The sequence below is a fragment of the Arvicanthis niloticus genome, chromosome 19 (genome assembly GCF_011762505.2).
Source record: "Arvicanthis niloticus isolate mArvNil1 chromosome 19, mArvNil1.pat.X, whole genome shotgun sequence".
Classification (NCBI taxonomy): Eukaryota; Metazoa; Chordata; class Mammalia; order Rodentia; family Muridae; genus Arvicanthis; species Arvicanthis niloticus.
In genome coordinates, this window is record NC_047676.1 from 35,281,578 (window position 1) to 35,294,784 (window position 13,207).

Genomic DNA, 13,207 nt, shown 5'->3' on the forward strand with positions numbered 1-13,207 from the left:
TGGCCCAGACCGGAAGGACTGTTACTGAAATGTTAACAAGTGATTAGCTGAGCTAGAGGCCTAGAAAAGGATGGGCATTCTGATGAAGTCACTTCGGTTGCCCAGACTGAAATAGAGTGAGAAACTAGTATATGGGTCAAATTTTATCTGTCAGCTTCCCATTTTGCCCATTCTTATGACTTACCATTGCTTTTTGGTGTCGGAGATGGAATGTATAGCCTTTCCTATTATTTTTAGGTTAATCTCAGCCTTCTTGTAGTCTGGTTAACTCCAGAGTTTAGCTGAACACCAAGTCGGATAACTCTAGTTCTTTAACCTTTTCTCATGTTTGTTATCATTTGTGTCTGCCTCCAGGTTCTGCACCTGCTGTTCTTTCTAGAGCTCCCGGAGCTCAGATGACTGATGTGTCTGTAACTCAGCTCAGCTGCTGCAGGAAACAGATGTTTTCTTTACCACTGGATCATGCTCCCTGTTGCCATGAACAAAATACAAGAATCAACTTTGGGGAAGAAGAGATTATCTATAATGGCGTCAATCCAAGGGGCTACATCCCATCATGGCAGGGAAAGCATGGCAGCAGGTACAGGAGCAGTCGTATCACAGCTGCAGTTGGGAAGCTGGGAACAGACAGGAAGTGAGTTCAGGCTATGGAATCTCAAGCCTCGATTAGTGGCTCTCTTCTGCCCACAGACTGCACGTCTTAAAGGTTCCACAGTCTTCTAAAACAGTATCCCCAGTTAGGGACTAATTGTTCAAACACGTGAAGCTCTGGGGGATAGGTCACATTCAAACCACACAGTCATCTTCATGTAACTTTATCCTCTTCCTTAGCTGAACTAATCTATCCTATGCTGAGTTTTGTGTATATTTTTTAAGGACAGCTCACAAAGGGGGTGGGGGGGGGAGACTTCTAGAAGTTTCCCAAACTGTAGGCAACAAATTCCTAAGCAGCACACCTAGATGTCGTTTCGAATGTGTCAGAGGAGGATAGCCACCGTGTGTATTCTCCGGTACTACCAGCTGCTTTTGAAAATTCCAGATATTATAGCAGCAGATTTCTGGTTTTACCTGAAGGTTGCTGAAGAGCTGGAGGTAAACTTTTACATTCTCTGCTGTCCTCATAGAAACACTGAGAAACATTCTCTCAGATAGCGTGTGATACACCAAATGATGCTGGTGTGATCCGTTAGGTTTTTACCACTTTACAATTCTTACAGACTTATGTTTGTAGAAAACACATGGAGTAGCATTACAGTTGATTTTCATAAGGGAGCAGATGTCTTTATGGTACTGGGACCTAGTGCCCAGGCCCAAAAATGGTAGAAATGAGATTGGTCAGGCAAAGCTTTTACTGGGACTTAATCTAGATGGGAGATGTAACTTGGATCAGGTGGTGGCTCAGAGAGAGAGAGAGAGAGAGAGAGAGAGAGAGAGAGAGAGAGAGAGAGAGAGAGAAAGGAAGGAGGGAAGGAAGGAAGGAAGGAACAGGGAGATAGTTACAAGAGCAATTGCTGTCCAGTTCCCATCTTGGTCCTTCATTAAAACGAAGAGTTAATGCACTGAGGCTGTCCTATCCTAGCTGCTCAGCATCTACGCTCTGCTGTAGGCAACTCACTGGTAGCTTTGACTTCAGACATGTCAACCATCACTGGGCCTATTGAGGCCCTACCTCGTCTGGCAGGGGGAGGGAGTCCTCCTCACTCAGTTATCTCTGAACCACACCCCCCTCTCGGGGATCAGCCAGCAAAAGAGAACCAACACACCAGGTAAACAATAAGAGATTTACCTCAAGGAACTGGTTTATGTAGTATCTTACCCTACAATCTTCTCTAATGTTCTCGGACTGTACTCCTTAGTTATAGCTAAAAATAAAACTCTCAGCAATACCCACATTAGTGTTTGAATAACCAGGGACTGTAATGTCCTCCTAATGATACATAAAACTCACCATTAAACTTCTCTTGGGGGTTAGGTGTTCTTAGAATTGCTGGAACCAGTCCTTTCTTTTGAAAAGGGGAAACATCTTAACTCTGGGGTTTACCTTAGAAACTCATTTCATTTCCATGCATACCACCCTGATTCTTGCTGTGGGAAAGCAATGAACCTTTTGTAGAATCTCCTTGATCTCTTAGCTCTCCCTCCCTGTGCTCTATGAGTGTTCCAGTTATCTCTCGGCCTCTCTGGTTTTACACTCTCTACGGGGTCTCTGATGGTGGTGTCACCTGTTGCACATCCTGTTCTTCTCATCTTACCTATCTAGTGGTCTTTCTGGCTGTGATGATTGTTCCACTTTAGCCCCCATCCCCACAGACAACTCTTTGTGTTTTTTTTTTCTCTCTCTCTCCCCCTTGCTCACGCCCATCTAAAGCTCACATACTTCCATGGGTGGAAAGGACAAGAAGAAAAAGGAAGTTTTAACATTGCTTCAAACTTCTTTACAGTTGCATCCAAATCAGTGAAACAAAGTTAATGTCATGCTATAACAGTATCCCTGCCTGAACGATATGAACACATTATCCTGTTACTCAGTTGAGGTATCACCAACCTAGTGATCAGAAATTATCTTTATTCAGTGTGACCTCTAGGGGCCTAAGGGTGGTATCCCAACTGTGCTCACCAAACAAGGCCTGTTTCTGGCCTCTGGTTATCTTATCTGCTCAAGGCCTACGTGAAGTGCTGTTCATACCCCCTCTGTTCCTACTGGTGATAGTCCCTGATGTCACTATTCTGGCTTTGTGAGTATACAACTCCTCCCATAGGTGTTGTACACCCATAGGTGTACAAAACATGGAATCTTCAATTGTCCCAAACTGACTCTGAAGCCATGCTGTAGTATTTAACAGGTATTCAAGTCCTGGGAACTCAGGTCCTTTGTTGACTCTTGTATGGAGCACAGGTTGTTTTAAATACATGTTAAATCTGCACAACTTTTAGGGTTTTTTTTTTTTTTCACTCTTATTTGCAGATAAACAAATCAAAGGTCGCTGCAGGGATTCCAGTCAAGGCCTGTTTGACCACAACAGTATTTTTTTCTGTCTGACCATGCTGCATAGATAAAAACTCAGATATCAAAGTGATCTTTAAATTGAATGCATGGTGCTGAGGAAATGGCCCCGTAGATAACGTGCTTGTGTGCAAGCATGAGGGTCAGAGTTCAGATTCTCGGCACCCATGGAACAGCCAGGCAAGAGGAATCCCAGTTCTGAGAAGGTGGAGCTAGAGGACTCCAGGAGCAAGCTAGCTGGCTGGACCAGTGAGCTCTGGGTTCTGCAAGAGAGTCTGCCTCAGTAAGTGAAATGGAGATCGATTGTGAAAGACACCTGATGTTATCCTCTAACATGGTGCACACACACACACACACACACACACACACACACTTTATCTCATCACATTTCTTATTTTACTTGTAATTTGAGTACATTTTGAAACATTTGAGTTCATATTTGTAACATAAAAAACAAATCCACGTAAAAAATTTTAAGTTATGTGTATTTAAAGTAATAATTGCTAACTCCACTAAGCTCAAGTACGTCGATATTGTCTTTCTTTCTTTCTTTCTTTTTTTTTTTTTTTTTTTTTTTTTTGGTTTTTTTCAAGACAGGGTTTCTCTGTGTAGCCCTGGCTGTCCTGGAACTCACTCTGTAGACCAGGCTGGCCTCGAACTCAGATATTTTATTTCTACGTAAGTCATTGCTACTATTTTGGCTTCAGTTAGTGTATGCCATCTACTATGTCTTCACTGCCTCTGCTTTCTCAGTCAGAAATAGGGAGTCATAGTCCTCCTTTGGAGACTTAATTAAGGGGAAGGATGTTTCTCCTTTTTTTTAAAAAAAGAAATCTCCTTTTATAGCTGAAAACTGAAAATTTTGTAGTGAGAGGCTGTTTCTCACATTAAAGATTGTTATGTTGATCCAAGCGAGCCACTTTATACTTAGATAAGACTTGCTCCTTCTTGTCCTTACAGAGAACCAGAACCTCAAAACCGTCGCCTATGAGCCATGTTGTTTAGATATCTGTGCAACCAGTAAGACTTGCTCTAACTGTGTAGGGTATAAATACAGTAATTAAAAAAAAAAAACATATCCAGTCAGCCCTTTGTCAACAAGTTTTCTTTTATTCATAAGCACTAGCATATGGCAAAGTCTGTGTTCCCTGCCTAAATAGTTTGAGTTTAGTCCAAAGCAAGACACTTATATTTTCCAAACAGGGAAAGAAAGAGAGAGGGGTCAAGGGAAGAAAGGAGGGAAGACATGTCAGTAAGAGATTAACCTTTCATCTCTGGGAAGAAAAAAAATTAAAAAATAATTTCTGAGCAGGTGGTGGCTGTGCACGCCTTTTATCCCAGCGCGCTGGAGGCAGAGGCAGGCAAATCTCTGTGAGCTCAAAGCCTACCTGGTCTGCAGAGCGAGTTCTAGGATGGCCAGGGCTACACAGAGAAACCCTGTCTCAGAAAACCAAAAATACAAACAAACAAACAAACAAACAGTTCTTAATTTCAGTTCTTGGCCTTGAAACACTGGTACCATGAGGAGTGAAGTGGGGGGAGAAGCTAATGCCCAGGCTGAAGTGTGTGAGAGACAGATGAGGCAGTGGTCCACATGGGTTAGCCTGTGCAAGTGTATGGGCCAGGGATGCTGGAGACCAGGGTTGCTGGAGGCCAAAGATGCTGGAGGCTAAGATGCTGGTACAATCTGTTAGACTGTGTGCTTCTCCTGGTAATATGTTTCACTGGATCTGGAACTTCCTCAGATTGCCAAAAATGCCTCTATGAGATTGCTGTGCTTTCATGGCAGACAGGCCCAGTTGGCCCTCAGCCCTGGCCTGTGGCATTCTGGACAGTTCTCACTTGTTCATTCTTATACATCCTCACTTGTGGCCAAGTGTAACTTTGTCTACAATAAGTAATCCTTTGCTGTCTCAGCTGAAGAGTAAAAGGTAATAAAAAGTAGTTTCAGAAAAATCTTATAGACTCTATTTTCTAATAAATATATTTTTTGTAACTGGAATAATGATAAAGTAATACTCTTAGCCAGGGAGAAATGAATAACAATTTTCTATAAAAGCAAAATTGTGGCAGGGGCTATGCATTATGTAGGTCATTGTCTTAGTCTCTTTTTGGTTGCCCTAGCATAATATCTGAGACTAGGCGACTGGGCATTCTAGCTTTATTTCCTCTTTCTGTGATAACATACCCTCAGAAAAGCAATGTAAAGAAGATACGTTGTATTTGGCTCACAATTTTAGGTTATAGTTTTATTACTGTGGGAGAGTCAAGGCAGCAGGGACTTGAAGCAGCTGGTCATGCTCATGGTTAAGAGCAGAGACAGAATAAATGCAATCATGCTTATACCCAGTTACTTTCTCTACTCTGACACAGTTCAGGATCCCCTGCCTAGGGAATGGTACTACCCACAGTTGGCATATCTTACTACCTCAATTCGCTTAATCAAGACAACCTCCTTAGCCTGGTGCAGTAGTGTTCACCTGTAATCCCAGGCTCTGGAAATCAGAGGCAGGAGGATCTACATAGAAAATTCCAGGTCAGCCAAGGCAACATATAAGACCCTGTCTAAAAAGAAAAAAGATGAGGAAAAGGAGGAGGAGGAAGAGAAGGAGGTAGAAGATGAAGAGGAGGAGGGAAAGGGGGAGGGAGAGGAGGAGGAAGAAGAAGAAAGAAGAGGAGGAGGAAGAAGAGGGTGAGAAGGAGAGTAGAGAAGGAGAAGAAGAAGAGGAGGAGGAGGAGGAGGAGGAGGGGAAAGAAGAGGAGGAGGAGGAGGAAGAGGAAGAGGAGGAGGAAGAAGAAGTTCAACATACAAACATGCATGCCCATAGGATACTATAATCTGGACAATCCCTCCTTGAGAGTCTTTTTCCCAGGTGATTTTATACTGAGTCAAAGTTGCACCAGTGGGATTGCTCTGTGGGTAGGGGTTCTTATAGGTAAGCTTAGCAACCTGAGATCACTGGATCACACAAGTTGACAGGAGAGAACTGACTCTTCAAAGTTGACCTTTGACTGCCGCATGCTGTGGCACCCGCAAAAAGCAAGCCCAAGTATACACACACACACACACACACACAATTTGAAATTAGATTGTGTCAGTTAACAAAACTAACAATTTACTGGGTAACAATTAACTGGGTAACGCTTCATTTCTTACTGTCATAGAGGCTTAAAAGTTCAAGAAATAAAGTGCTGACATCTGGTCCTTGCCTGTTAGAATGTGGTTTGAGGGTATCACAGAGCAAAGGAAGTGCACATGAGACAGAGAAAAATCAGGTTAGAGCCACTGTTAGCAGGAGACCACTCCCGTGATAACTGACTACCTACCTATAGAGCTATTATAGAATAGCTTTAATCTAGTCACTTTTTAATTTTTTTTTATACAGATGGTTATTTTACCTGTATGTATGTCTATGTACCATGTATGGCTAGTGACCACAGAGGCCAGAAGAGATGTCAGCTCCCCTGAAGCTGGAGTTACAGATGACTTCGAGCCACCATGTAGGTTCTGGGAGTCGAGTTTGCGTTCCCTGGAAGAGCAGCCAGTGTTCTTGACTCCTGAGCTATCTCTGCAGTTTTACTAAGCTAGTCTTGTCTTAAAGGTCCCACTTTTCAATACTGTAACCACCCTGGCAGCAATGAGGTACTTTCTCAAGTCTTTAACCAGAATGACTAAACCTGCTAGCAACCACTTGACAGTGATATACGTGATATACAGAGAAATGGGTCAGGGTTTAGCGCTGACAAAATCCACGGTTGAATCCCAGGTTCTACCACTTAACAGGTTTGCCTCTGAGTAAATTGTTTAATCTCTCTGTCCTTGGTTTTTCCCTTTCATAATATCTAGGGGGAAGATGACTCTGGGATTATCCTACGGACAATTATAACACTTCTGACATTTCTAGTTTGTTCCATGTATTCAAAACAAAAGAGTAATTACTGCCATTTAAAAGGAGTTAATTTTCTGTTTTATAGTATTTAAAAAAAAAAACAAACAGTGATGTATCTAAATATACATTTCCTGGTCATCCATTTGCTCTCTCCGAAAGACAGAACATCAGCTGCACACTAAGACTCGTGATGTCCTTATCTCAGCAGTGGAATGATGCAGATTGTTACTAGCCAGTGACATATTCAGGGAAGCGCTATGTCCAACCATCTACCTGATCAGGAACTTAGAAGTTAAATTCCTCCTCATGTCCCTCTACCTCGCCATGATAGGCTTAATTCTCTGTACTCCACCAAGTTCTCAAGACGAAATTCTAATCCCCAGTTCCTCAAGGTGAGACTTTATTTGGAAATGGGGTCATTGCAAAATGAAACCGGTGTGGAGGACCCTAACCCAGAATGGCTGCTGGCCATTGTCTCCACAGAAAAGGGGACGTTTGGTCACAAAAGCTGACACAGAGAAAGAACAGATGACATAAGGCTATGTACACTTTCTTGTGGTAGTGATGACTCGGAAGCAGTGATGAGTGAACTGTGAGCTTTCTGAGCCACATCCTTCCAATGCTCTGAAGTTCAAAAGCTGCACCAAGGCTAGGACTATGATGAAGCACTTCCTGGGCCAACCTGTGCTCTGACATCCCCAGGAGCTGATTCCTCTGCCTTTTGGCAACAGTATCTGAATTTCTACAACAAAGATGTCTTGACTGAAGACATACCACACTGGGAGATGATCCCTTACCAGTAGCTTCCATGTAGGAAACTTCTAACCAAGACCAGTAGTATGTCCCACTGGATGGATTGGCTTCCCTCTGATGGTTCATTTCCAACCAACACTGTTCACTCATTGTACATTTAGAGGACATTCAGAACCAGACAGTAGCTATCTTTACCTGAAACACCAACCATGCCTGTCTGATGGTGGTAAAGAAAGTGTGAATTTACTGTGTGAATTCTGACAAAGAGCCAGACAGAAACCCTCTGGGGATTCTGGGTCACCAAAGCTGTCTAGGAATTTGGTCTTACCCAGTTCAAAAGCAATAGGATGAATACAGGAGCATTGAATACCTTATGCTTTGAATATCTCTGTTTTCCCTCTCTCACTCCTATAAAGATATCCAGTGATTTAGTCATTTCTGTCTAGATAATTTCTCCATCTTAAGGTCACTGATCTGTGACCTTAGTTATCAATGCAAAATACCTTCATTACAGCACCTGGATTGTGCTTGATATGTTTGATAGACTGGTATGTGTCTGCCAGGATAAGAAATATTGTGGTCATCTTACATGTTCTTCAGTTAAACTGGCCTTCTAGTTTAAAATCCACTTCAGATTTAAGGCTGGTAGTTTATAATTGGAAAAAGGATAATTTTGCCTGGTCTGCCCAAGACCCATCTGGTAACATCCAGAGACATTTAGTGATACTTAGTACTTAGTAGCCAGAGGTGCTACTTGAATGGAAGGACACAACCTCCCTACAGTGGCTAGGAACCCAGTTAGCTACACTCTCAGAACTACGAGCAGCTTCCCATGTACAAATGGAGAATTCTCTGCAGTAATTTTGAGTAGCCCTGAGACCTCAAGCAAATGACTCACCAGAACAAGAAAAGACAGGATCTATAGGAGAACTCCCTGAACAAAGAATGATCCAGCCCAAGTTGTCAGAATTGTCAGGGTTGGGAAACCTTTTCGAGGAGAAAAGCATAAAGACAATTAGCAGTATACTATGAAATTATAGTATCCAACCTCATGCGTATAAATCAACGTGAAGGCAAAGCTGGCAGAATATGGAAGGAAGGTAGGAAAAGAAGAGGCAGGGTCAGTGCACTAAGGAGTGGGAGCTAGCTATAACTGGTGAGGCTTACAAATAATAGCGATAAAACACTTAAACCAGGAAGGGAAGGGAGAAGCGGGCGTGGGGACAATAGGAGGCAGTAGACAGTGGCTAAAATGCACAACCAAATGACACTTATAGTTCTCACTTGAAATTATGGTACTAATCCCCTAAAAGAACTAAAACGTTTTAAGAGGCCTCAAAGACATTAATCAAGGAATTACGTCTCAGAATAGGCAGAGGAGTGTACAATAAATTGAGCTGCTCCTTTGTTTAAAAAAAAAACAATGAAAACAATTTTTAATAAATTGTATAGTTTTTAATAAAGAATAAGAAGAATACATTTTTTAAAAAGGTTTACAGGTTAGCCTGGGTGACTTAGTACTTTAAGTAACTTGTGGTATAGTAACAGTACTTAATACAATATTGTACATTTTACTAAACACACATGGTAGTCTCTAAGAGCTTTTTTTTAGTTTGATAATCTCATTAGCTATCTACATTACAATAAAACTTTTGTATCCACTCTCTGTTTCTGTAACAAGTACTTGAGACAGATCAACTCAAAAAGCAGAAAGGTTTATTTTGGCTCTTGGTTTTAGAAGCTTCAGCCCATGATCCATTACCACTGGGCCTGTGGCAGATAGAATATTTTGTGGTGGAAACATGAGACTAAGGAAGCTGCTTAGTTCTTGGTGGTGTGAAACAAAGTCAGGACACCCCCACCCCCACCCCAGGGACCTAAGTTCTTTTCACTAGCCTCCACATTCCACAATTTCCCCTGCATCCCAGGAGCCCCTCAGGATGAAGAACAAGCAAGCCTTCAATACACAGGCCTTTGAGGACACTTACCCAATCCATAACAACCAATTTTTAAAAATATAGCATACAAAATACTGTCATTTATATCAACTCCAAATTGTATCAAATTATGGATGATGTGAGTCACAAGCAGAAATAAAACAAAAACATTAATATAATTCAAATGATCAGTTGAAATGCTCAAAGATCAATGTTTTGGTTTCCATTTTAACTTTTCAGCATGGCCATCAGAACTAATTTAAAATTTGTGACTTGCTTTGATTTTATATTATTGTATTTTACTACAATTTTAAATTCAGTGTTGCGTTCTTCAGCATTTAGGTCTGTACTTTGAGGATGCTGGGTAGAGCAAGGATTGCCTTTCAAAGGCATGCCAGAATTGAACAGAAGAATGCTATGCTTCTGGACAAAATCTGATGATAGCTTCAAAGACAGACCCGATAAAAAAGATTTCACAAACCCAAGACTGAAGCATTTTGCAGTTTCCTCCACTTTAAGGGTAGAAAAAAGTGCATCGGATCAGGTTGAGGCCCATTTTGGTCTATGAATGTGGCTTTTGCCAATAATCATCACCCACAATGCTGGTGGCAGATGTTTTCATGCTATAAACCAGCATGTGTTCTCTCACCCTTTGGGAACACCAGTGACAGAGTTCCCTTTCCATCTCCATGTCCACATAACCCAGCCCACTGTTGGGGCTGTAAGGAGAACCTGTAAGAGTCCAGGAATGGGACAGTTCTTTGTGTCCCATTTGTACCTCCAAGTAATCCTATAATACAACTGCCCAAGGCAGGAAGGGCACCTGACACCCTGAAAAATTGGTTGTCATGGCAAATGAGATTTTTACCATGTGTCTAAACTCCTCTGAAGTGAATCCACTCAGAAAACATGGAGGAGATGGATTAGAAGTTTTTAAAAATTGGCTTCTAGAGTCAAGTGTGTTGGTGCATGCCTTTGATCCTAGCATTCAGGAAGCAGAAACAGGAGGATCTCTGTGAGTTCAAGACCAGCCTGGTCTGCTTGCTTAACTGATTCTGGGCCACTCAGAGCTACATGAGTTATTTTCTCAACACACACACACACACACACACGAGAGAGAGAGAGAGAGAGAGAGAGAGAGAGAGAGAGAGAGAGAGAGAGAGAGAGAGAGAAACAGTGACTAATGTAGGTGACAAGTATGTACATAACCCTTGTTGCATTCTTTCAACTCCTCTGTAGAACTGGAAAACTTGAACTAAAAAAAAGTTGGAGGAATTCTATATAGTTAAAATTTATGTATAAAGATGGATTTTTATATAGTTTTAAAGTCAACTGCATTGGTTTCTTGTGCACAGTTTTTTTTTTTTTTTTTTCTTTTGGTGCTGGGCTTGAGCCTACATTTACTACCCAAGTGCTTACATCCTTAGCTGCAATTATTCATTAACAAAACGAAACAAAACCAAGCACCATAGGTGTCAATAAGGCCAATTCAGCTGAGAAATTTATAACCACCTATGGGCCAGTCACTCGAGGAGTTCAGTGTAGGTTCACATGTCTGTTCTAGCGAGGGGTTTCGTGGCTGCGTGTCCCGTGTGTCCCGTGCTTTCTCGGGATGTGCCCTTTTTTGTCCTTCCTGCTGGGTTGTTTCTTTCCGGGGCAGAGGTTTTCTTTGCCATTCTTCTTTACCTTTGAGGCTTTCATCCACTGCTTCAGAGTACGGTTGTGCGGGCTGACACAGATTCTTCTACGTTTAACATGAAGGCTGCCAAGAAAATGGAAAAAAAAAATCTTCACAGAAATTACAAATAAAAGCCAGGCGTGGTGACATATACCTTTAATCCCAGTACTGGGGAGGCAGAGGCAGGTGGATCTCTAAATCCAGGCCAGACTGGTCTATAGTGACTTCCAGGACAGCCAGGGCTACATAGAGAAATCCTGCTTTAGACAACAAAAAATAAAAGGAATTACAAATACACAAAAGAACTAGTGACTCATGGGTAGCCCACCACCTTTTGGACATTGCATTCATAGTGACTTCAAATTGAACACAAAGAAGATAAATCCTCACTTTACAGACATTGTTCCCATTGTCTTCAGATGTCTGCAGAAAGTATTAAACTGAGGATGAAGGAAGGGGAAACTGGATGAAGAGGAAGAGAAAGGGAAAGAGAAGGGGAAAAAAGAGAAACAAAGGAAGTAAAGAAAGCCAATAATAACAGTCCCAGGTAAAGTAATTCGCTTCCATGTTTAAACTTCATCCAATAAAACCAGTTCATCCTCACTGCCCATCCTGGCATCCTTGTCTGGACCAGCTACAGACCCTTTTTCTTCCCCGTGAGCCTGCACTCAGGTTATGCCTCTGCTGGTCCTTAATTTCCCATGTCTTTTGTTCTAGCAATTGATTTATTTCTTCATTACATTACATCTTGCTGCAGCAATAATCTAGATATAATTTTTGAAAAGACCATATGCATAGCAGGAACTAACTTATTACAGATATGAAGTCAAATTTAGCCAATAGAAAAATCTACTAAAATATCTTGGTGTCCAATAAAACTTAATATAACATAGCTCTAAGTTACAATTCAGAATTTCTTCCAATTTTTCTATGGGGTAGCATTCACAATTTTGGTTAACTAGAAGACTCTCCTGATATAAATATATGTATATATATTGATTTTCAATATATATATATATATATATATATATATATATATATATATATATAGTGACTTTTAACTTTCCATGAGGTGCCAGGCAAACCTGATGAAATACTGCAAATCTGGCTGTATCTACATGTATAATGTAGCTGTGTCCTGATAAATTGAAACCCTCAAGTTTGATATTCACAGGGAGATGATGGAAGATGGTGGAAGAGGCAGGAAATAGGCTACATTTCTCCTAAGAGAAATCATTATAAGATAATGTGTGGAATCAACAGGGGAGGAGAATGTAGAAGGGTATGGGGTGGGCTTTAGCATCCAGTCTGTGGAGGAAAATCGATTTGAAAAGAATGGACTTCATGCCAGAAGACAGCATATTCTCTTAAGTGCTGTACATGGAGACGGCTTCGGAACCAGTGCTGATTCCCAGCCACCAATTGCTTTGTTCTTGTGGGATAAAACCTGGCTGTTAGCAGTGCTGAGCTGGGGAAAAAATTGCAACCTTCCTACATGCCCGAAAGAGAGAAACACGCATGCGCAAAGAAGCCACAGATGGCAGTAACTGTGTGGGAGCTAACGGAACAGGCAACCATGTGGAAGCCTGTCTTATGGCCAGCCTGGTAAGGCCACAGCTTTGATTGCCACTCTATGATGGTACTTAGAATCCTCGGGTGTAGAACAGGCTCAACCTCAGCTGCATCCTTGATTTGTGATTAAAAGATGAGGCAACACTGAGGAAGAAGGTAGCTTCTCCCATACTCTCTCAGACACCCCCAGTTTTATCATACGTAACGGGCACAAGCGTATCTCACTGAATTTCTAGATCAGAAACCAGGGAAACGTCCTGATTCTTACCCAGGGTACTTACAAATTGCCCCAAGGGCAGTGCATGGAGGCACATGCCTTTAATCCCAGCATTTAGGAGGCAAAGGCAGGGGGATCTCTGAGTTTGGAGTCAGT

General features: G+C 41.7%; 1 protein-coding gene and 1 long non-coding RNA gene across 7 annotated transcripts in view; one reads left to right on the forward strand and one right to left on the reverse strand.

Moving 5' to 3' along the window:
- The window catches only part of LOC143435073 (uncharacterized), a 34,348-nt gene extending 25,040 nt beyond the window's left edge, over positions 1-9,308 (forward strand). For 3 of the 6 annotated variants that reach the window (XR_013105043.1, XR_013105042.1, XR_013105045.1), the window contains one exon: positions 355-1,886. This is a non-coding gene — a long non-coding RNA (uncharacterized LOC143435073). Of the gene's footprint in view, positions 1-354; positions 1,887-2,965; positions 3,288-6,851 lie in introns of those variants that run through there. The other 3 variants (XR_013105041.1, XR_013105044.1, XR_013105046.1) reach the window with 3 other exon arrangements.
- Positions 9,081-13,207, reverse strand: part of Ccl28 (C-C motif chemokine ligand 28) — a 29,838-nt gene continuing 25,711 nt past the window's right edge. The window contains exon 3 of the mRNA XM_034523527.2: positions 9,081-11,346. Within this exon, the coding sequence (XP_034379418.1) occupies positions 11,145-11,346 (202 nt within the window). The 3' untranslated portion in view covers positions 9,081-11,144. The remainder of the gene's footprint in view (positions 11,347-13,207) is intronic.